Below are 22980 nucleotides of genomic sequence, written 5' to 3'. Positions count from 1 at the left end.
GCCACTGCACTCCCTCAGTCCTGCAGCGTATGTGAGCCGTTGCTCTCCCCAAACCCGCATGGCCTTCTCAAAGAATGGGTGGGCTGGGGTGCGAAACATGGGTTCAGGTCACATTTGATATCATTCCGAATCCTGCGGCTTTGCTTGAGTGAGCTTGTCCGTTGCAACAGGACCAATCAAAAAGTTCCATAAGTACAAAGCCCGCCTCCTGCCTCTCTTAAGAAAATGCTTGTAAGCTCTTTGTGAGATTTCAAATAGTATTTGAATCCAGGTCTTCTCAGGTTTTTGCTGCTCGTTTAAGTTAACATTCAGCTCTGGTTAGAATAGTCTAATGGTGTTTTTGGCACACGCCTCTCTTATGGCTGTGAAACCTGAAGCGCCTTGTTCATAGTCCTGGATTAGGGACATTAAACAGGAATCAGATGTCTAGAATCAGATCCTAAAGAGCTGTAGTCAGCACATCATGACATCCGCTGTAGCTAGGTGTTAAGTGCCTGAGAGTCTCCTCTGTTTTGATGTTAAACCCCAGGGTGGGGACGGGGGTCATTCCACCCCAATTGGCACACCCCAAAACAAGGCCAGGAGACTGTCTGTTGGACTGGCTGACAGGTTTTTGTGACCGAGTTTTGGGGAATGCATACCTGTTTTCTATATAATTCGTTCAGAGGATACTTTTTTTTATTTCAAGGGACACTCGAAGCGTCAGGCTGTTACTGCTGATGATAGGAGATGGGGAGTCATGGCCTGTTTGATCCTGTTGCTGTAGGGATAGGGGATCCATGCCTGGTTAGTGATCTGGTGCTGTGGGAATCTGTGGGCCTCATGGTGGAATGTGTTCACTGACCTCATTGTGTCTCCTTGGGCCACGAGGTGTTGACACCCTGAACCACCTGAAAGCTACCTCACATTGCTGTTAACCACCTTTAATAAAGGCTGGTATGAAGTGTGTGGGTGTCCTTGCATGTGGCTGTTTGATTTATTTTTTTGTCTGAGTGTGTCTGTGTGTGTGTCTCTCTGTCTGTGTGTTTGTCTGTGTGTGTGTGTGTCCCTGTTTGTCTGTTTGTATCTGTTTGTATCTGTTTGTATCTGTTTGTATCTGTCTGTATCTGTCTGTATCTGTCTGTATCTGTCTGTCTGTGTACACACATGCATTTGGGTGTTTATGACTCGATGTCTGCAGGTGTAGTACTGCGGACACATTCTGATACGTGTGTGTGTATCTGTGTGTGTGTGTGTGTGTGTGTGTCCCTTTCCCATGTTGCCAGATAAGAGCTTGCCTCAGCCGGTGGTCACCCCTGAGGACCAGGTGGTCCTGAAGAACGAGGAGGCCATCTTCCACTGTCAATTCACGGCCATCCCGGAACCCAGCGTGGAATGGTTCCAAGACACCGAACTTCTCACCAACAAGTCCCGGTAGGCGCCAGTCCTGGGCCCCTTCTCTAACCATCTAATTAGGACTTATTCTCTACCTGTCTTTTCTTCCTTTGCGCTTCTTCCTCGCCTGTCTCTCAACCTGTCAAGTCTGTCTGTAAATAGTCCATTGTCTAATGCTGTCTGGGATGTAGTTGATTTCCTTTGGTGATCTGGTGGGCTGGCGTCAACAGGCTCGTTGTTTGTTATCAGAGCTCAAGCCCTGATGAATTAGAAGTGTAATGTTGCACGTTAAGGAATGTTATTTCTGGACCAGTTAAATGTACTGTGGTTTCAGAGTGCCCACTTTCCAAATGTCTGTTTTCTGTACCAGTTTTTTCACCAAATGCCCCCTATTGACCCTGTTCAAAAGTTGTGCCCTATTAAAAAAAAAAAGGGCGCAATTTAGGACATGGATAGTGTAACATTGCATAAAAGCTGCCAGGTGGCCCCTACAGCTGTCACGAGGATTTTATGTCACTTTCAAAGGGCTCCTCGTTGCTGGTGGGAAACCTGAGGCCCCAGAGGGCTGCAATCTGGTCTAAATAAGTGCCCTAAATAGGGCATAGGGGGGGTTTTGGGACGTACTCTGAGTACACCATTGAGAAGTGTGCCATGGCATGCATGAAGGGTATAGCACTGAGAACAGCCCATTCCTTGGGGTGATTAAGTTGTTGGTTCCTTTATTGAAGAAAATAATTATAGTGGGGTATGTGAGCTGTGATATTACTCTTGGGCTTGTTCTGTAGTAAACTGATTAAAGCAACCGGTTCTGTGTGTTAAACAACGGAACAGGCCGAGGAGAACATCTACAGGCGCTGTGTTTGGTGTAATGAGCTTGTCAGAATGGGAATAGGAGTCCCCGGCTGATGCCGACTCAGCGCGGGGACTATTTAATGGGCAGGACACACTGACACACGCGCACAGTCGCACGCAGTCGTTGCACGTACACACGAAAACACGCTCACTTCGTTCCTCTGAGTTCGCACCGCATGGACAGTGTTGAAATCTCACCCAGCGGCAATGCTCCGGGCATGGACATACAGCCCCCCCCCCACGTCCATCTCCCTCTCATCTGTATCCCCTCAGTATTTCAGAACTGCCTCCATAAATTGTCGAAATAGCCCAGACTATATATACATATTATACACCGATCAGTCATAACATTATGACCACCTGACTAATCTCGTGTAGGTCCCCCTTTTGGAGCCAAAACAGCCCCATATATAACATAATAACTCAGGCGTGGGTGTGGGTTTGTGTGCGTGTGTGGATGCCTGATCCTGCTGTACCAGCTGTTGGACTTTTCTTCCTGCAGGGTTTCACTGATCTAACACCTGGATGACTGTAACACGGCTGAGGGGAAATATGTAAATAATGTTTGATGTTAAGTCAGATTCTGGAAACGTTGAGGTTCTTTTGGAACTATCTTTGTGTAGGCGTGGTTTAGTGTCGCTCAGCAGTTCTTCTTTATCGGCCTCCTCTGAGCTATGCTGTTCTGCTCAAGACAAAAGCTCCCAAATTTAATTTCCCTTCCTGCCTGTGAATAAAGGCTGAATTTCATAATGTACAAATATCAGGCTTCCCTCAAGAAACAACAAAGAAAAGTCAAGGAGACAGGTTGACTAGAAGCTGTATGATGACTTTTTTAGGTTAGGAAAAAAAACATTCATTTCATTGCAGATGCTTCTGGCAATACATCATTCATTTCCAAGTTCAAAGAGCGCTCCGACTGTACCTTTTTAATGGCAGTCTATGGAGCTAGATGATAATGTGATCTGCCAGTTGCATCCCTATCTGTATTCCATGCTCTGTGCTATTTTGGGGATTCGTAGCAACACACTGATGCTGTATGTTCATTTGATTGTATTGATTAGTTTTTTAAATGTTTGCTGCACAGCATAGAAATGCCAACTGGTATTGAGAATGTGCATTCATTTAGTAGTCAATAGAACATGACATTCAACCAAAATTTTACTCACGCTTTTAATTCACACTTGTAACTATCAGAGGTGTGGGGGCTAGCATTAACAACCTGGGGGCGTTTAGGGACAGGGACAGAACAACCCTTACTGGCTCAGGGATTAGATATAGCAACCTTTCAGTTACTGGTTAAATGCTCTCAAGTATATTCAAAATAATAAAAAGGCTTCTAAAGTTAGTAATTCCTACTTGATTTAAAATGTCCTATAATCAAAACTTGAATAACAATTCTGAATTCTTAATGTTGTATAAATATTTTTCTTTTTTGAGAAACAGGCTCAAATTCCGATATGACTTCTGTAGTTCCCTAGTTATCAGTCGCTGAGCTGACTACTGGTAGAGCTTTATACTTTATCCTCTCCATCAGACAAACAGATGTTCCTCTATTGAATGGAGGCCAGTGAAATAGCATAATGTAAACTGGAAAAACTGGAGGAAAAAAATCCATTATGCAATTTTCTATCAATCAGCTAGCTAGCTACTGTAGAAATGTTTTGTCACAGTGGCTAAGTTATAATGAAGCTGTTCCAGCCTTGTTCTGCCCCGAGTCAGTCCAGTATCAGTATCGATCGAGACAGATGTGCCACAAAAAGGTTACGATTTAATGATTGGTCCTTGGCGGCATATGGAGGAAGGTGTCATGGGATGTGATTGGTTGGGAGACAATGTTGATTAAAGCAAAGCCTATTGAGGCAGGAATTCCTCCCAGTCTTCTTATGGCCGTTTGACCAGTTGTTCCACCCGACACTTCATTTTAGCCGAAGTGTCCGGCTGTGAGATGAGTCTGTCCGGTGTTACTGATGTGGGCGCAGGTCTTCACCGTCTGTCCTGTCTCCTGTCTCCACAGAGTGGTTGTGTTTACCAACGGCACCCTGCTGATCACCCAGGTGAAGCCCAGAAACACTGGCACCTACAGGTGTGTGGGCAGAGGGCCCCGGGGGTCCGAAGTCACGCTCCAGGCCTCCCTCCGCATAGCAGGTATAACACACATACAGCTGTTGGAATGGACAGAATTGAGTTTGTTTGGCAGTGTCAGCCCTCCCTCTCTCCTCTCTCTTTTTGTGTCTATCTTCTTTCTCTCTCATTCTCTTGCTTTCTTTCTCTTCCTTGCTCTCACTCTCTTTCAGTATCACCCTCAGTCCTACTGTGTCCCTCTCTTCCTTTCTCTCTTCTTCACTCTCTGGTAATCTCTGGTACGTCACATGAAGCCAGATATCTCTTGTGATAATCACGTTCCCTTATTGACATCCTTGCCAGCTGTATCCTCCACAGAGACTTGGCTGCTTCCTGCTCCTTCCTCCCCTCATCTCCTCTCCCCCTCTCCTCTCCCCCTCTCCCCCTCTCCCCCTCTACTCTCCCCCTCTCCCCCTCTCCTCTCCCCCTCTCCTCTCCTCCCCTCATCTTCTCTCCTCATTCAGAAGCTATTTCCTCCCTTCAGATGTTACTGAAACGGGATATATAGATATATACAGTATATACTCAGTGAACATGTAAAGAATACCAAATAGATGTGAAATATAAGAAAGTTCGCTAAACGCGTTCAGAAAGCATTTTGACCCTCTCACTTTTCTCACATTCTGTTACTGTACAGCCTCAATCAACATACATACACATCTTTTGGTCGTATAATGTATGGGTTTGACAAGCTGCCTGAACCCATTCATTGTAGCGGCCACACTGTCATGGATGGGTTTCGTTAGAAGGTAGAATGTGGGCGGATATGAGTGGTTAGATGATGCAGGATGACAAGTCGACGGCAGCTGAGCTTTGACCTATATTGCGTCAATGACAAATGGATTTGAGTACATGTGTGTATAAATACATGTCACAGCTGGAGACGATAAACAGCTCAGATTTATATGTAAACGAGACCCATCTACAAAACCGCTTACTGGGCCATGTTCATTAGGGAACGCTGTAGAAACACTGTTGAAATTGCAACAGAAAAGCAAAAATAAACACTTCTCTCAGTTTCTGTCCATTTTGTTCTGTTCGGTAGTGATGGTCTTTGGATCAAGTACCACGCCCATGTGCCCCTCTGTAGCCCCCAGGGACTGGACTTTTGACACTAAATGGGCCTCATATAAGGGGCCCCTGCAGTCCTGACCCAGTGAACCAAAGCTCAATTTAAATACCTTAATCCACCTAATCTGTTGCAAATCCCTTTAAGCATTAATCTGGAATTGTGTCACACCGACCCAGGTTCAGCATGTTTTTCTGTCAAGTTGAAAGAGTCACTTTGTGTCCGACCCACAACACACACACACACACAGACAAACACAGAGCTCCCGTTCATGTGATGAAGAATGTGCTGCGCCATTCCCTCTCATTACTTGCTTTTTAAATCTCAAATGGCAGCCCCATTCCCTATACAGTGTACTAGCTTTCACCAGAGCCAGTGGGACTTGTTCACCTGTTAAGGATCCGAATGGATCTGTTTTGAGAGGCATGTGGGGCAATACGTGGCTAATGACTTCCATTTGGGAGCTGTGTGTACAGTAGTAATTCACTGTGTTGGTGAAAGAGAGGCAGTCTTGTGAGACTTAACCATAGCTCCTGATCGCATTCCACTGTATACAGTTCCTTGTCAGGTCTGATTTAACTCCCACAAACCCATAGAGGCCTGGCCTAGGAGACCGTTCCCATGGCCTTAAAATTAGAATGACATTTTGAATGACATGAAATGTATGTCTCTACATCGTTTTTAAAATCATATCCCCTCCTGTCTTCAGTTTTCCTTCAGCTTTTGATTTCAAAAACATGATTTGTGGTTTCATTGTTTTCCAGGGTTACCAAGAAGTTACTAATGAGGCCTGAAATGTCTAGAATTAAAACCTACCTATAAAATCAGACCTGTGTTTTAATACATATTCACCTCATTTCAAACCGTTTAGTTCTGCTAGATTGAGCAATCTGGTGCAGTCATACCAGTAGAATAGTTGCAAAAGAAAAAATCATTCTGAACCGACTGAAACAAACAGACTTGGAGTTTTTGAATCCTGGTCTGATTCACTCAGATATATACATGTATGGATTTGTCCTCCAGTTCCTGTTTTATCGGTATTCACTTCTAGAGAGGAATAACTTTTTTGGCATTGCTGAAAAGCATTCCAGACTGTAGCCCAGCATATGCCGCCTCTGAAATTCAAATTTGGAAAATAATGCTTTGTTGGCAGGAACACATTATTGTGATCCTTATCTCTTGAGAACAGCTTCAATGTTCATCAATTTGAGCATCAAAATAATGCCTCTCCCTGTTTTCAATGTCTTCTTCTCTCTTTTCATTGACGTCTCTCTCCCCCGCCTCCATCTCTCCCTCCATGACTCCATCCCTTTCTCCTACTCTATTGTCTTCCTCTTTATATCTCCTTCACTCTCACATCCCTCTGTTTGTCCTCCAAACCTCTTTTCCCTGTATCTCTCCCTCTTCCTCTCCCTCTCCTTCGGACTCTCTTACTCACTCTGCCCCTCTCTTTCTCCCTCTTCCTCTCTATCCTATCTCAGAGATCGAGGACATGTCTCCCAGACTGTCCCGTATCTTCACAGCTGACACCATGCAGCGTGTGTCCTGCACGCCCCCGAATGGGAAGCCCCAGCCTGAGGTGTGGTGGGAGCGGGAAGGTGTGCGCGTCCCTGCAGAGGGCCGGGTCTACCAGGAGGACTCTGTCCTGATCTTCAGTCCCACCGAGCAGGCTGACTCTGGCTCCTACACCTGCGTGGCCCAGAACAAGGCTGGCCGTAAGACCCAGGAGTTGAGCGTCACTGTGGCCAGTAAGTCACTGTCTCCCAACACCTGTTTTCCAAGTTATCTGGATTCACTTGTCAAATAGGATTACATGTATAGAACTGGAAACAAACAGAACTGGAGTCCACATTCATGTGAATGATTTCTGTTCTGTCGATGGTATTTCTATATATTTAATTCAACAGAAAAAATACTGGTGGAAATAAAATTAAGAGACCACTGCACCTTTTTCTTTCCTTTCCAAAAAAGCTGATAAGAAAAGTTTTGAGTGAGGAACAGAAGCGTTCTATTTGCCGTGTTCTCTTTTAACCCCTTTGTTCCTCACTTAAAAACTTATTTTCTGACTTTTTTGGTGGTCTCTTAATTTTCTCCGGAGCTGTATATTCCTAAACATGACCATAAAACACACTGGTCACCATTCTAATGTTCCTTGATAAGGGATTCCCATTTTTCTCCAGCATGATTCACACTGCTAGATGGATAACCCTTGATGTGTGTTTGTGTGGGACTCAGCTGCCCCAGTGTGGGTGACCAAGCCCCAGGACAGCTACCTGGAGGAGGGCAGACCAGGCTACCTCCACTGCCACGCCGACGCCACCCCAGAACCTGAGGTCACCTGGCTGCGCAACAACATTGTGGTCATGCCTGAGGTCAGCAGCGCTTAACCTCTCTGACGTACACACACGTATATGTTCACCCGTACACACACACACACCCTTTTGTTGTACACCAGTCATGACCACTGACAGGTGAAGTGAATAACACTGATAATCTCGTTATCATGGCACCTGTCAGTGGATGTAATATATTAGGTAGCAAGTGAACATTCAGTCCTCAAAGTGGATGTGTTAGAAGCAGGAAAAATGAGAGAGCATAATTTGATGGCTAAATGATTGGGTCAGAACATGTCCAAAACTGCAGCCCTTGTGGGGTGTTCCTGGTCTGCAGTGGTCAGTACCTATCAAAAGTGGTCCAAGGAAGGAAAAGCGGTGAACCGGTGACAGGGTCATGGGCGGCCAAGGCTCATTGATGCACGTGGGGAGCGAAGGCTGGCCCGTGTGGTCCGATCCAACAGAAGAGCTACTGTAGCTCAAATTGCTGAAAAAGTTCATGCTGGTACTGATAGAAAGGTGTCAGAACACACAGTGCATCACAGTTTGTTGCGTATGGGGCTGTGTAGCCGCAGACCAGTCAGGGTGCCCATGCTGACCCCTGTCCACTGCTGAAAGCGCCTACAATGGCCACGAGAGCATCAGAACTGGACCATGGAGCAATGGAAGAAGGTGGCCTGGTCTGATGGATCATTTTTCCTTTTACATCACGTGGATGGCCGAGTGCGTGTGTGTCTCTTACCTGGAGAACACATGACACCAGGATGCACTATGAGAAGAAAGAAGGCAAGTCAACGAAGGCAGTGTGATGTTTTGGGCAATGTTCTGCTAGGAAACCTTGGGTTCTGCCATTCATGTGGATGTTACTTTGACACGTACCACCTACCTGAGCATTGTGGTAGACCATGTGCACCCTTTCATGGCAACGGTATTCCCTGATGGCATTGACCTCTTTCAGCAGGATAATATGCCCTGCCAAAAAGCAAAAATGGTTCAGGAATGGTTTGAGGAACCCAACAACGAGTTCAAGGTTTTGACTTGGCCTCCAAATTCCTCAATCCAATCGAGCATCTGTGGGATGTGCTGGACAAACGGGTCCAATCCAAGGTGGCCACACCTCGCCACTTACAGGACTTAATGGATCTGCTGCTTAAGTCTTGGTGCCAGATACCACAGCACACCTTCAGAGGTCTAGTGGAGTCCATGCCTCGACGGGTCAGTTTGGGCTGCAAAAGGGGGGCCTACAGAATATTAGGCAGGTGGTCATGTTTTGGCTGATGGGTGTATATTTCACTGACCGTCTCTATATCAGTATTGTCACTAGGAATCTGCAATGAAAAAATCCTGTTGTGTGTTTTTCTTTGAGTATTCTATTCATATGACCGTATCCACGCCATTCCTTTCCCTCCTCTCCGCCAGGACTCACGCTTCACGGTGTTCCCCAACGGTACGCTGCGCATCAACAACGTGGAGGTTTATGATAACCAGGTGTACGGCTGTGAGAGCAGAACCGAGGGAGGCAGTCTGTCCGGGCACGCCAGGGTCTACGTTCTAGGTGAGCCGGGACCGTGCTTGTTCAAACCAAACCATCCTTAGGTTCTCTGGACCTGTTAACATGGATGGCCTGATATTCTTTGTCTGCCCTGTTCTGGTTTGAGATCTCCGATCTTGATAGGGTTGTGTTTCATCGTTCAGCCATGTGAACGCAGGCGCTGGCATCTGCCTCTTTATTTCAGCGTCTGAACATGCTGTGAACAGGTTGCTCTGGCAGTGCAGATATTTTTTGTTACATTTTCACCTTTCTTGGAAGTTTTGGAAGCAGAGGGGTAGACAAAGGTGGGAAACTACAAAGTAAAAATGCTCAGCTATGTTCACCGGGAGAGGATCCTGGGGTTGAACCCTGATCTCTGCTGAGGAGAGGTGTATGAAGAGAGAATGCTGGGATTGAACCCGGGTTTCTGCTGGGGATCTGGATGTGAAGAGAGAATGCTAACGTGTAAAAATGTTGGCAACCGAGAGCAAGCAGATCTGTGACCAGACTTCTCTTTTAGCCGTAATGCAGCATCTGACGTCTGACCTGCTGTTTTCCAGAGAAGCTGAAGTTCACACCTACACCCCAGCCATCCCAATGTCTGGAGCTGGACAAGGAGGTCAAAATTCAGTGTTCAGCTACAGGCAGGAAGCCGCCTGTCATCAAATGGACCAAAGCAGGTAAGAGCAGAGTGGTCCTACTGAAAACTATAGTACAATTTCCTAGATGCCGTCTCCTTAGCAGGGGCATTTCTTAATGACTAAATGAATCGAGTCATTCTATAAAAATTTTTTTACAAGGAGACAAAGAGAGGGAATACTAGGGTTATGCGATCATGATCTTTCCCCTAGGTTTGTGGATGCGTATTTGACAAGGTGTGGATAAAGCTGTTGACAAAGGTCAAAGAGATAAACAAATACATCCTAGTACTGTGACAATATCTTTCTTTCCTATAACATGAGACTAGAAATAATTTGTAGTCATTTGTAACGAGTGACCTGAATTTGAGATAGTATCTGATTAATTAAATATGTGTAGACAGGATTGAATATAAAACATAGAGTTGTGGTTAGAGGGAGATTACATTGTTCTAGTTCCTCAGACCTTATAAAGCTCCTCTTTGACCCTTTGTCTCCCCCTACAGACCATAAGGAGCTTCCTCCTCGTGTGGACATGAGGAATGGCCAACTCCACTTCACCAAAGTGACACGGAACGACGCCGGAAACTACACCTGTATCGCCTCAAACAGCCTGCAGGGGGAGATCCGAGCTGTGGTCAGCCTGACTGTAGCAGGTAGGTTCCTGTGTAAAGGTAACCTTGTTTTGAAAACAAACCTGTGTACTGTACAACAATAAGGGTCAAGGTTCTGCGCAAGCGTGCGCGTGCAAGCACGCCCTCTGTTGACATGTCTGTGTGCATGCAAATGTGTATTTGCTTTACTGTTGTGTACTTTGCAAGAGAAACCCATACAAACCGTTGTCTGTATATCCAGGCACAACTCGACTCTAAAGTTTTAAATATTATTTCCCATACAAATTGAAATTACTATTTTAGGCGTTATGTCTAGTAGTGTGCATTATTTCGTTTTGCGGTTTCTTTATTGTCCTCGTCATAACTGTCATCTGGGAGTGCAGCATTGCAGTTATCTTTTGTCTTCCCACTGGTTTAAGTCTATTTCATTAACTCCTGAATTGGAAGCTGTGTGAATTGAACTCCATTAGGTTTAGTGTTTGAAAGAAAAGCCTACGGTCGTGTCACCGCAGTCTATTTCCTCACCTGTTTGGAGGTTGTGGTAGTTTTAAGTTTTAGTGGCATTAAATACACACGGCAAACTACACAACAAAAATGTATTGTGTGTGTGTGTGTGTGTGTGTGTAGTGTACATCCGTTTTAAGCTGGAACCAGAGAACACAACAGTGTACCAAGGCCACACTGCGATCCTTCACTGCCAGGCCACTGCTGACCCAGAGCCCCAAATCCAGTGGATGGTCAAAGACAAGGTTCTGGACGCCAGCAGGAAACGGTGGGGCTTTAGTTTATCCAATCTCTGAAATAATTACACTCACAATTACTCATCCAATCTCTGAAATAATTACACTCACAATTACTCTGAAATAATTACACTCACAATTACTCATCCAATCTCTGAAATAATTACACTCACAATTACTCATCCAATCTCAAAAATAATTACACTCACAATTACTCATCCAATCTCTGAAATAATTACACTCACAATTACTCTGAAATAATTACACTCACAATTACTCATCCAATCTCTGAAATAATTACACTCATAATTACTCATTTGGCGGTGCTGGTGGAGAGAAGCGCAGCATCTTAGTGACAGCGGGTTCACTTCAGTGTATCTTCATTCATGCTCATTCAAGTGTACAGAAATCAAAAAAAGCTATATTGCCTTCCACCTACAGTGTGGTAGCCGAGATGTAAGAACATTTCACCAGTATCTGAAAGGTTACTGGATCGCACCCCCGAGCCGGCTAGGTAAAAAAAGTGTAAAAGGATCAACTCTGATGCCATTTGAGGAAACAGTTAAAGTTCTGCATGCATCTGGGGAGTATCATTTCAGGATGACTCTTAGGAATAAATCAATAACAAACAGAGAAGAAGCCACTTGATGTGCAGCCTGAGCATGTGAATAAATCCAAGCCACTCACCCAGTGGGAGGGATAGTTTCAAGGCCATTCCTCTGTATCCTGAGACAGGAACAGCACTCTTATTTAAATACATTTTTTATATTGTCTCACTTGTCTCTTTCTCTCTCCTTCCCTTTCTGCCCCTTCCCCCACCACACATCACCCACCACCCCCACGTCTCTCTCCCTCCTGTCCCAGGTTCCAGATAATGCCCAACGGCTCGCTGGTGATAACGGATGTGACCACGGATGACACAGGCAAGTACACCTGCATCGCCGGGAACAGCTGCAGCATCAGTGACCGAGTGGCCCAGCTCTATGTCGTGGGTGAGTCTCCGTTTCACTCGGCTTTATTGGCACAGCGTCCATCTGATGTCTCCTTCCAGGTGATGAGTCCCACCTCGCAAGCCAATCGTTGGTTTAGGGGAAAATTACAAAATGACTGACATTCAGCTGTAGCCTATTAGAACAGAGAGAGCAGGGTACCCCCTCCCCAAACCACTCGCTTCACACTTGAGCCTCGTTTTGATCAGGATTGTGATTGATAGTAAAATGTCTGAGACAGGGTGATGTCACTTTTTTAAAAGAGTATTTTATTTTGGAGGTGCTTGACAATTTCATTGTGGAATTCTTGTGACTGGAGTTACGATGGAACGACTCTTTAACTCCTTTAAAATCCCACACCCACTCCCTCAGTTTCTCCCTCTCCTTCTCCCATTCCCACGCATGCACATGTATGTGAGCAACAATCACTAGGACTAGATGTTGGCAGTAATTAATCACTCAGTCATCTTAGCATTCTAATAACCAGGGACACCAGAGGGTGTCAGTGGGGTGACCTTCAATTTAATCAACCCATACACACACACACACACACACACACACTGTGGCCTTATCTCGTGCTTCGCTTGTAGCTTAAAATAGGAGTGTTAGAGTATCTTGTTATCCAAATATCTTCCTTTGAGGAAATACGTTTTCACTTCCAGTTCATTTAAGGACAGTAGAAATATTTTGTTCCAGTTTGTAAGGCTGTTCATCAGGGATGTGAATGTGAAATACAGTTAGGTCTGGAAATAATTGGACACTGACACAAGTTTTGTTATTTTGGCTGTTTACCAAAAGATATTCAAGTGAAATAATGAATATGGGCTGTAAGTGTCTCTTAGTCTGTCAGCTTTAATTTGAGGGTATTCACATCCAAATTGGAGGAAGGGTTTAGGAATTACAGCTCTTTAATATGTAGCCTCCTCTTTTTCAAGGGACCAAAAGTAATTGGACAATTGACTCAAAAGCTGTTTCATGGATGGATGTAGGCTATTCCTTTGTTATTTTTTCATCTCTTAAGCAGGGAAAATGTCTGGAGTTGATTCCAGGTGTGGCATTCACATTTAGAAGCTGTGGCTGTGAACCCACAACATGCAAGTGAATCAGTACAAGTGAAACAGGCCATCCTTAGGCTGCAAAAAAACAAAAGTCCATCAGACAGATAGATGGAACATTAGGAGTGGCCACATACAAATGTAACTAACACATGGGGTCCTGGGTAGCTTGATTTGGTGCTTACATCGCCAGGATTGCAGGTTTAAATCCCCCGCAAAAAACTATGAGAATGTATACGTTCACTCCTGTATTTCACTTGGGATGACACTAAAATGAAAATGTAACTGGTTTAGTTAACAAAGAGAATGCTCTTTTTATTGAGTTACCTCAATGAATACAACAAAATGAAACCTTGTGTCCTCTCTCCTTGACAGAGAAACCGGCACCGACATCAGTGGATCCTGAGGACAAGGCCCCATATAAGATGATCCAGACAATCGGTCTGTCTGTTGGGGCAGCCGTGGCTTACATTATTGTGGTGCTGGGCCTCATGTTCTACTGTAAGAAGAGACGCAACGCCAAGAGGCTCCAGAAGGGCCAGGACGGAGAAGAGCCAGAGATGGAGTGTCTCAATGGTGAAGCAGGTGGGTTTCTAAGTAAACAGCACCGTCTGCTGTTCTTTTTGTGAAGGCTGTGGGTCTGGCCAGCAGATGTGTCGTTCTGAGTTACGGATGTTTTTATTAGTCTGATACTTGTGTCCACGCACCATGCTCTCCTATACTCACTCATATCCAGCTGACATGGCGCCACCTTGTGGCTGACAATGTCCCTGTGAGCAGAAATCCAATAGAAGTCACCATAGTCTCACCTGAGGTGTTTGAGTGTTACGTAAGCTTATGTAATTTAGGGAAAGTCTTTTAAGAAGAAAAAAAAATGAAAGAGAAACTGTGGGAAAATTCTCTTGTAACAGACTTTTGTGAAGTCAATCCGCATATAATGGCTACATTTCTCTCGCCCGAACAACTTGCCATTATTCTCAGCTTTGGTTCAAAGGTGTTTAGCACTCAAGGTAGTAGTTACAGGCCTTAGCTTGTGGACTTTTCTCTCTGATTACAGAGTATTGGCATTATAGGAAAGGACTATGAAATATTTCTAATCATGAAACTGGAGTGTGTTTAATTTGTGTTGGTTACCCTTTTTGTTCTAAAAATAGCATGGCTAGCATATCTTCAATATTGTAAGTATGAATTTAGCACTAATCTTGCTTTTTAAAGACTGTTACATATAATGTGCACTACATTATAGATCATATGGAAATTTCTGTAATATCAGGTAAGTATCAAAATTCTAATCTGTGAACTCAATTTAGGATTTATTAACCCACCGAATACAAACACCTTAAAAAATACCATCCATGTAAAGCCTTAAAAATATATACATTTAAGGTTATTATTATTTTATCTGATTAGTAATTAATTGAAATTGGCACCTTGTTTAAACCTGTTGCCTGAACTGAACTCATGTTTTAATAGGTAAATAATCATCTTAAGGCTAAAAGTAGCTCCTAACTTTCTGATTTAGGAGTACCTTTTAAAAAACTGAATGGGCATGTCAGACTCCTGCATTTTTGGCCTAACAGTATTTCACAAAGCGTCCTAAATCACTTAGACCAAATCTCAAACAATCCTAAAAGGGCTGCTGCCGGCAATCCGCCTCGTAATCAAGTTGACGTTTTAGAAACATTTTATTGTACTGAATTGTGAGGGTATTACGATCATAGTAGCACTAATCATTGATGCAGTCCCCTCACCACCAAACAGAAACAACCCAATGACACCGGAGATCAAGTCTATGCAACTTGGCCGCTGGGAAAATGCAGCCATGCAGCACAGATGAACTACGTATATCTTAGTCATCTGTCAGTAGAATATTACATCAAACAATGCCCTCTCCAGACCCCATATTGTCAAATCATTCGGTTTCCTCATTGGCCAACTACAAAGAAACAAAGCTGACTTCATGGCCAAAGCTGGACCACCCATTGTATTTGGTGGTCGAGCTGCCAGACATGTCAGAGGCAATTGGCTGAACATATCTTGACTAGTCAGTATGTCATTCTTGGTTTCATGTTTAATCAGTGACACTTACCCTACAATTTTATTTGAATATCTTTATTTTAATATGGCACATCCTTCTACAGTATTACTGTGATTAGTTAATTGACTGAGACCCCTCCCTTATCAGCCAATCACTGTGGGCATAGTTAGAATGCTTGTTCGTGGAACATAACATCATCCATAGCAACGGGGTCAACCCTGCCCTTTCTCCTACCTCATTCCTTAGTAAATGTAGGTCTTAGCAGCTTTGTAAATTGGTTTTGAGAGAAAACTCTTAGCTAGGAACTTTTAGTGCTGTTCAGGAGTCCTCCTAGTGGTAAGAAAAACTGTTTTGCGAATACTGCCCCTGAAATGTAGTAATTCTCAAACCTTGGGTTTCTGTTTGCTGTCCACCAGGGGGGGCTGTACAACAGAACGGCCACACAACAGCTGAGATCCAGGAAGAGGTGGCACTTACCAGCATTGGCACCACAGTGGCAGCAGAGAAACGCCACAGCAGTGCCAACGACAAGCTGAACTTCCCCCGGGCAGACCTACAAACTATCACCACACTGGGTAAGATGGTCATATCTGTAGGAGTCGTAATCAGGAGCGTCACATCCTACACAGTACAGTAATTCATTTCCACTTAGTGGCCAGTTTATTAGGTATACCAACCCGTAGGCATTAATGGGTAGCTCCTACAGACAGTCACATGACCATGACATGCTATATAAAGGCATTCCTTTACTTTTAGGTTGAATGTTCCAAATGACAGAATATATGACTTAAGCGTAGGATGATGGTTGTGACAGGCAAGCCAGTTCCTGTATGGCAAGGTAATAGATGGGTGTAACTGATAAACTGAGGCACTGAGTTTATGTTGATCAGGTTTATAGTTTGAAACCATATCAAGATTTAACCTTAATTAAACCAGGAAGACAATGTCTGTCAATAAGTGTGACCCTCTTTGACCTGTGTGTGAGTGTGTTTGTGATATGCCTTTTTCTATGTAGGGAAGGGAGAGTTTGGCGAGGTTCTTCTGGCCAAGGCAAAGGGCATCGAGGAGGGCGAGGAGGAGACGGTGGTGCTGGTGAAGAGCCTGCAGAGCAAAGATGAGCAGCTGCAGGTGGACTTCCGGCATGAGGCTGAGATGTTCTCCAGGCTGAGCCACAGCAACGTGGTGCGCCTGCTGGGACTGTGTAGGGAGGCCGAGCCCCATTTAATGATCCTGGAGTACTATGACCTGGTAAACACACACACACACACACGAGTTCACTTTAACTGTTTATTAACCAGATTAGAGGATTTAGAACCAATTCTCACTTTCAGTGTCAACCTAGCCAATGGCATTCAACTGTAAGACCAAACAACATTAATACTGTTAAAATATGAAGAAATACAAATGAACAGTATATACAAAATGAAAAACAGACAATGATTAAATGAACATAGAAATGACACTAAATACAGCGGGAAGCATTGGTACCTGTGAGTCTGACATGGTGTGAGGGGAGGGCCAATTAACCATTGAGTAAAGGTCACAGCGATGTGCGTTGAAGGAGGCAGAGCTTACAGAGCTGATGGCGGAATAAATTACTATCTTATGTAGGAGGTTTGCATTATGGTAATTTTTGCAAGTATATACGTTCCCAGTATGAGTGAGGGATGCCTTGTTGCGTAAAAAGACAACTGTAGGTTGATGATATGATGATAGAAGTGAAATCCAAATACCCAGATGCGTGTAGGTGTCGATTACTCTAACTCAGTCCCAGGGCAAGGATATTTGGGGGAAGGCAGTTTCAGTTTTACTTCATTAATTCAATAAAAATGCATACATTTAAGGTTAGTTTTTTATATTAAGGGTTATATGGAGGTCAAAGAAGGACAATGATATTACTGAAGCTATGTTATAGGGTGGTCAATACAGTATTTAGTGATGTTGAGCACACAGACAGTATACACACACACACACTAACCTAACCTCAAATGGAGTTGTGCATAAAAGGGGAGACCATTGAGCAAGTTCTTCATCATCATCTTCGTCCGCTTATCCGGTATCGGGTCGCGGGGGCAGCAGCTCCAGCAGGGGACCCCAAACTTCCCTTTCCCGAGCCACATTTGCTGGGATCCCGAGGTGTTCCCAGGCCAGTGTCGAAATATAATCTCTCCACCTAATCCTGGGCCTACCCCGAGGTCTCCTCCCAGCTGGACGTGCCTGGAACACCTCCCTAGGGAGATGTCCTGGGGGCATCCTTACCAGATGCCCGAACAACCTCAACTGGCTCCTTTCGACGCAAAGGAGCAGCGGCTCTACTCCGAGTTCCTCACGGATGGCTGAGCTTCTCACCATATCTCTAAGGGAGAAGCCAGCCACCCTTCTGAGAAAACACATTTCAGCCACTTGTACTCGCGATCTTGTTCTTTCGGTCATGACCCCGCCTTCATGACCATTGAGTGCTGAAGGTCACAGACCGATGATGCCATCAGGACCACATCATCCGCAAAAAGCAGCGATGAGATCCCCAGCCCACCGAACTACAACCCCTCCCCGACTACGCCTCGATATCCTGTCCATAAAAGTTACAAAGTGGTGACAAAGTGCAGCCCTGGCGGAGGCCAACCACCACCTGGAACGAGTCCGACTTACTACCGAGAACCCGAACACAGCTCTCACTTTGGACGTACAGGGATTGGATAGCCCTCAAAAGGGACCTCCTCACCCCATACTCCCGCTGCACCTCCCACAGTATCTCCCGGGGGACCCGGTCATACGCCTTCTCCAGATCCACAAAACACATGTAGACAGGATGGGCATATTCCCAGGTCCCCTCCAGGATCCTTGCAAGAGTAAAGAGCTGGTCGGTTGTTCCGCGACCAGGACGGAATCCACATTGTTCCTCTTCAATCTGAGGTTCGACTATCTGCCGAACGCTCCTTTCCAGTACCTTTGAGTAGACTTTCTTGAGCAAGTTCATTAAGCTTAATTCTGAGTGTTCGCGTTAGAGGGGCTGTTATAGTCCAGTAATGTTGACAAAGTTGTTGTAAGTCAATTATCCAGTTCAGGCTCTGGTCTCACCTCCACCACTGTCCAGCAGTATGATGAGGTGTGGCAAAGAAACACACAGCCAGGCTACTCCTGCTGCCCAGCTTTTCCCTGACCACACACAGAGCATGGACAACAGGAGGACTAACGTTATCAGCATGACTGCCAGTGTCTCTCGGCTAAAAATAAAGAATTCCTTGGTTTTATGAGATGAAGTGAGCAGACCAGAGTAGACTTGTTCCTGAGACTATTTATGTGCTCTCTGATGGTATATTCTACCAGGTACAGAAAAAATTGTTAAAATTAGATACAGATCTTTTAATTGGGACACCAGGTGTCACAAGACCAAACGTTGAGAGGCTTTCTATATCCCTACATAAAAACTGATTTCATGTTGTTTCTATTCACTTTTTATTATTTCACACATCAGTAAAAAATTGTTTAATCTGATTTCTTCCTAATATCAAAAGTAACTGTTTCCTGTGTTCACAATGTTAGTTTTTTTTTTTTTTAAATGTAGCCTTATTTTCAATATTTTCATATACCTTTGATTTGCTGTCTTTCTATATTTTGTCTTCCTGGAAAATTAGGGAGATCTGAAACAGTTCTTGAGGATCTCCAAAAGCAAAGATGAGAAACTCAAGTCTCAACCAATCAGCACCAAAACCAAAGTAAGTAATGATTATGTATTTCTTTATATTGGATGGGGGGGTTCTCACCACGATTTTCTCACGCTGTTGGAAAAATGATATAACACCTGGATGATACACGGGAACAAGTTCCCTTTTTCCTCTGTAAAGGACATTAGAAATAGTGTTGGTGTAGCAAGACAGCTTTTAAAAGTTCTATTTAAATGTCCTCCTGGGTCTAACACAGTCAGTGACACTTTAAATTGTACTTCAATGCCCCATATCTCCCTCTCTCTTATCATCTACCCAGGTATCCATCTGTACCCAAGTGGCTCATGGGATGGAGCACATGTGCAATCATCGCTTTGTCCACAAGGACCTGGCTGCCCGTAATTGTCTAATCAGCGGCCAACGCAGTGTGAAAATCTCATCTCTCAGCCTCAGCAAGGACGTTTACAACAGGTAAGAGATGGGCCTTCTGTGTCTAGTGACCCTTATCAACTGAGAAGAAAATACAGCTGACACGTACCAAGACAGTATGTGCAGCAACACAGTTAAACGTAAAGTGAACACAGAATAGTTCATATGCTATCATGTAAACTGCCGTTCAGTAGTTTGGGGCAACTTAGAAATGTCCTTGTTATTGAAAGAAAGGCACATTTTTGTCCATTAAAGTAACGTCAAATTGATCAGAAATACAGCAGTGTAGACATTGTTAATGTTGTAAATGTCTTTTGTGGCTGGAAACGGCTGATTTTCAATGGAATATCTATGGTACATAGACATACAGAGGCCCAATAACAGCAACCATCAGTCCTGTCTTCCAGTGACACGTTGTGTTTGCTAATCCAAATTAATAATTTTAAAAGGCTCATTGTTCATTAGAAACCCCTTTTGCCATTATGTTAACACAGCTGAAAACTGTTGTGCTGATTAAAGAAGCAATAAAACTGACCTTCTTTAGAATTAGTTCAGTATTTTCCTGCCTAGAAGGCCAGCATCCCAGAGTTGCCTCTTCACTGTTGACGTTGAGACTGTTTTTGGACATTTGCCTGCCTGCTTGATCTGCCTGACCTGGTTTTCTGACCTGTCCGTTGGCAGTGAGTACTTCCACTACCGGCAGTCATGGATTCCCCTACGCTGGCTCCCGGCTGAGTCCGTTTTTGACGATGACTTCTCCACAAAGTCAGACGTTTGGGCCTTTGGGGTTCTGATGTGGGAGGTGTTCAGCCTCGGTGAACTGCCATACACCAAACTGACTGACGACCAGGTGCTAGAAGGTCAGGAAAAATCTCATGGACGTGACATGTTTTGACAGTGTATTTCACCAAACTTCTTACTCATTACAAGCTATGTTCCAATGGTTATCAGATAGCAGTGCTGCGATGAGTAATGGGCTGGATTTAATACATGTTTGTGTGTTCTATGACTAAGAATAAGAAAATACACTGATCATAGTGTAACTACATTTTCATAGTTTTAGTGTGCTTTAAATGCCTGGATGTCATATCCATTTGAACTTTCAATATAATATTTTTTTATAAGTATTACTAAATAGTTCCTTCTACATAACATGTACAGTAGCATAAAAGATTGGGTTACTGTATGACTTACCGTAGCATGCTGTTTTAAAGTAAACAGTAAGCAGACATTTTGCACACGTGCACACTCTTTTACGTGTTAACTTCAGAACTGTGATTATACTTGGTATTTTACGGATTTTTATTTGGTTGACTTTTTATGGAGCTAGACTGTACTGCAGGTTGCTCTGCTACGTAGCACATGGTTAAATAATGTTATTAGATGAAACCAGGCTGATTGCCCAGTTATTCTCATGCTTCATGCAGTTATTAAGCAGATGCTGTTATCCAGAGTCAGGAGCAATGAGGGTTAAAATGATTGGTCAAGGGACAAAATTATAGATATTTCCACTTACTGGCTTGTGAATTCAATCTAGCAACCTCTGAATTCAATCCCCCTCCACCCAGGTCTGCAGGCAGGCAAGGTGAAACTGCCCGCACCCGACGGCTGCCCCTCCAAGGTCTACAAGCTCATGAGTCGCTGCTGGGCCGCCAGTCTCAAAGAGCGTCCCTCCTTCAGCGAAGTCGTCAGCGCCCTGGCGGAGCTGCCCTCCGACAGCAACGTCTGAACAGAGGACAACTGACCCCGCCCGATCCCGAGGGCATGACCTCAGACCCCACCTGCTACCCCCTGGCCCCCTCCACCTCCTACCCTATATGCCAACAGAAATGCTGGATTCTGAGTCACACACATTTCAGGGATGAGGGGGAGGAGTTATTATTTCAAAGGATGTGTGGAAAAGACGACTTTTGTTATACCAGTGGATTGGAGACATACCGCAATGTGTTTGTAGATGGTCTAATGTGAGAAGGACACGATTGCCAGAAGTTTACATTTGCCTTAATCACAGCACGGAAGACTGATGCTATCCCTCTGGGCCCATATGGTTATGCTATACCCGTGCCAGGCCTGGGTCACTCAGGGTTGGTTTGACCCAGAGACGGTCTCCCTTCTCCTTCACAGCCATGCGGCACAAGAAGCATAAAAACGACAGTGCCTCGCCTGCGTGGACCTCAATCAGACGACTTTGAAATCCTCTCAACTAATCAAGGAGAAATTTTGCAACTTTTGTCCAGCAGGGGGCACACTTTGTGTGGGCTGGACTGGTCCCGATACCTAAACACTGTATCTAGTGTTTGTTTCGGACTTGGAATTTGGAGCCTCTTATGTGTTTCACTGAGGCTGTTGTCTGAGCTGTTGGACTGAAATCTATTGAAGAGACAAAGATCAGGGTACAAAATGGATAGGGTTTCCCATTAAGGTTTATACAATAAAAGTTTCAACTTTATAGTCTGTTACACATTTTGTTTATGGAACTCAGTGGATTGTCTTATCACTAGAAATATGAATTTCAAAGGAACAAAATTAATCAAATCAAATACATAGACAAGGAATATTTTGAGGCAGTTTATGTTTTTGTGCATTAGGACTGTCATTTGAACCCCAAGGTTCTCGACGGTAAAAATCACTGATGGCTTTTACCATAACTGATCACATCTTACTAGTATTACATATCCATATCACAGTTACAGTCAGTGATTATTACATGGGCTGCAATGCTGTCTTTTCAGAGGTCCAATCACAATTCCCCTTCTTTTCCAGCTGGTCCAATATATTTGTGCAATGTTGCAATATGGACCATCCCACAAGGCGATGTGGACATACTGTAGAAATCATGCACTAACTTCACTTAAAAATATATATATCCCTTTTTATTATGGTCATATTTTAGAAGGATGTACCTACGGGAACCTGTTTATTTATTTTGAAGGTCCTGTTTTTTTACCTGTCTTTTTTCCATAGAAAGGTACTTACTTCACACAAAAAAAACAGTTGTATATATGTTTTCGTTCTCTTGTGATACATCTCAGTAATGAGTCATTATGTTAATACATTTGTTATTACAAAAGAACAAAGATGGTTAAGCGAAAGAGCCACAAGTCGCCCATGCTCTTCAAGGGACTTAAGTGCCTGGTAAATGAAGGAATATTCGCTGTTTTTCCTATTTCCTTTTTCACAATATCTAATCAATATCAAAAAGCCTGTTTTTAAATACCTCGTTTTTTTTATTATGTTTTTAGTGCAAAACAGTTTTTTTATGAATGCTGTGCCCTCACCCCTAGGCCATTTTTCTGTTTTTTATCTGCTTCAGCTAATGATCAGAGTAACCACAATGTATACACGCTGCTCTCAATAAAGGCTAACGTTTTTTAACCAGTTTTATCTGTCTTGTATACGTGTTGCGTAGAACTATCTGGACTGATTGTGTACAGTTGATGTACAACACTTCACATAGTTATTTTGGGATAACTCAGGTTTTCCATATAAAAGTAATGACACAAGTGTTCTGGAAACACTACACAATGGTTGT

The 22980-nt window shown here is 43.9% G+C and overlaps 1 protein-coding gene across 2 annotated transcripts in view; it reads left to right on the top strand.

Annotated features, from left to right (window-relative positions):
* LOC105010674 (inactive tyrosine-protein kinase 7) overlaps nucleotides 1-22827 on the top strand; it is a 91800-nt gene extending 68973 nt beyond the window's left edge. For both annotated transcript variants that reach the window (XM_020047660.2, XM_010870166.3), the window contains exons 6-21: nucleotides 1266-1413; nucleotides 4241-4371; nucleotides 6898-7164; nucleotides 7652-7788; nucleotides 9169-9304; nucleotides 9841-9960; nucleotides 10425-10574; nucleotides 11160-11304; nucleotides 12137-12264; nucleotides 13692-13901; nucleotides 15771-15929; nucleotides 16370-16602; nucleotides 18990-19070; nucleotides 19339-19490; nucleotides 20130-20308; nucleotides 21017-22827. In XM_020047660.2, coding sequence (XP_019903219.2) covers nucleotides 1266-1413; nucleotides 4241-4371; nucleotides 6898-7164; nucleotides 7652-7788; nucleotides 9169-9304; nucleotides 9841-9960; nucleotides 10425-10574; nucleotides 11160-11304; nucleotides 12137-12264; nucleotides 13692-13901; nucleotides 15771-15929; nucleotides 16370-16602; nucleotides 18990-19070; nucleotides 19339-19490; nucleotides 20130-20308; nucleotides 21017-21177 — 2537 coding nt within the window. In that variant the 3' untranslated portion in view covers nucleotides 21178-22827. The remainder of the gene's footprint in view (nucleotides 1-1265; nucleotides 1414-4240; nucleotides 4372-6897; nucleotides 7165-7651; nucleotides 7789-9168; nucleotides 9305-9840; nucleotides 9961-10424; nucleotides 10575-11159; nucleotides 11305-12136; nucleotides 12265-13691; nucleotides 13902-15770; nucleotides 15930-16369; nucleotides 16603-18989; nucleotides 19071-19338; nucleotides 19491-20129; nucleotides 20309-21016) is intronic.
* Nucleotides 22828-22980: the final 153 nt, after the last annotated feature.

The sequence above is a fragment of the Esox lucius genome, chromosome 6 (assembly GCF_011004845.1).
Source record: "Esox lucius isolate fEsoLuc1 chromosome 6, fEsoLuc1.pri, whole genome shotgun sequence".
Classification (NCBI taxonomy): Eukaryota; Metazoa; Chordata; class Actinopteri; order Esociformes; family Esocidae; genus Esox; species Esox lucius.
The sequence above is the reverse complement of the archived record's forward strand: the minus strand, read 5'-3'. Positions and strand labels throughout refer to the sequence as shown.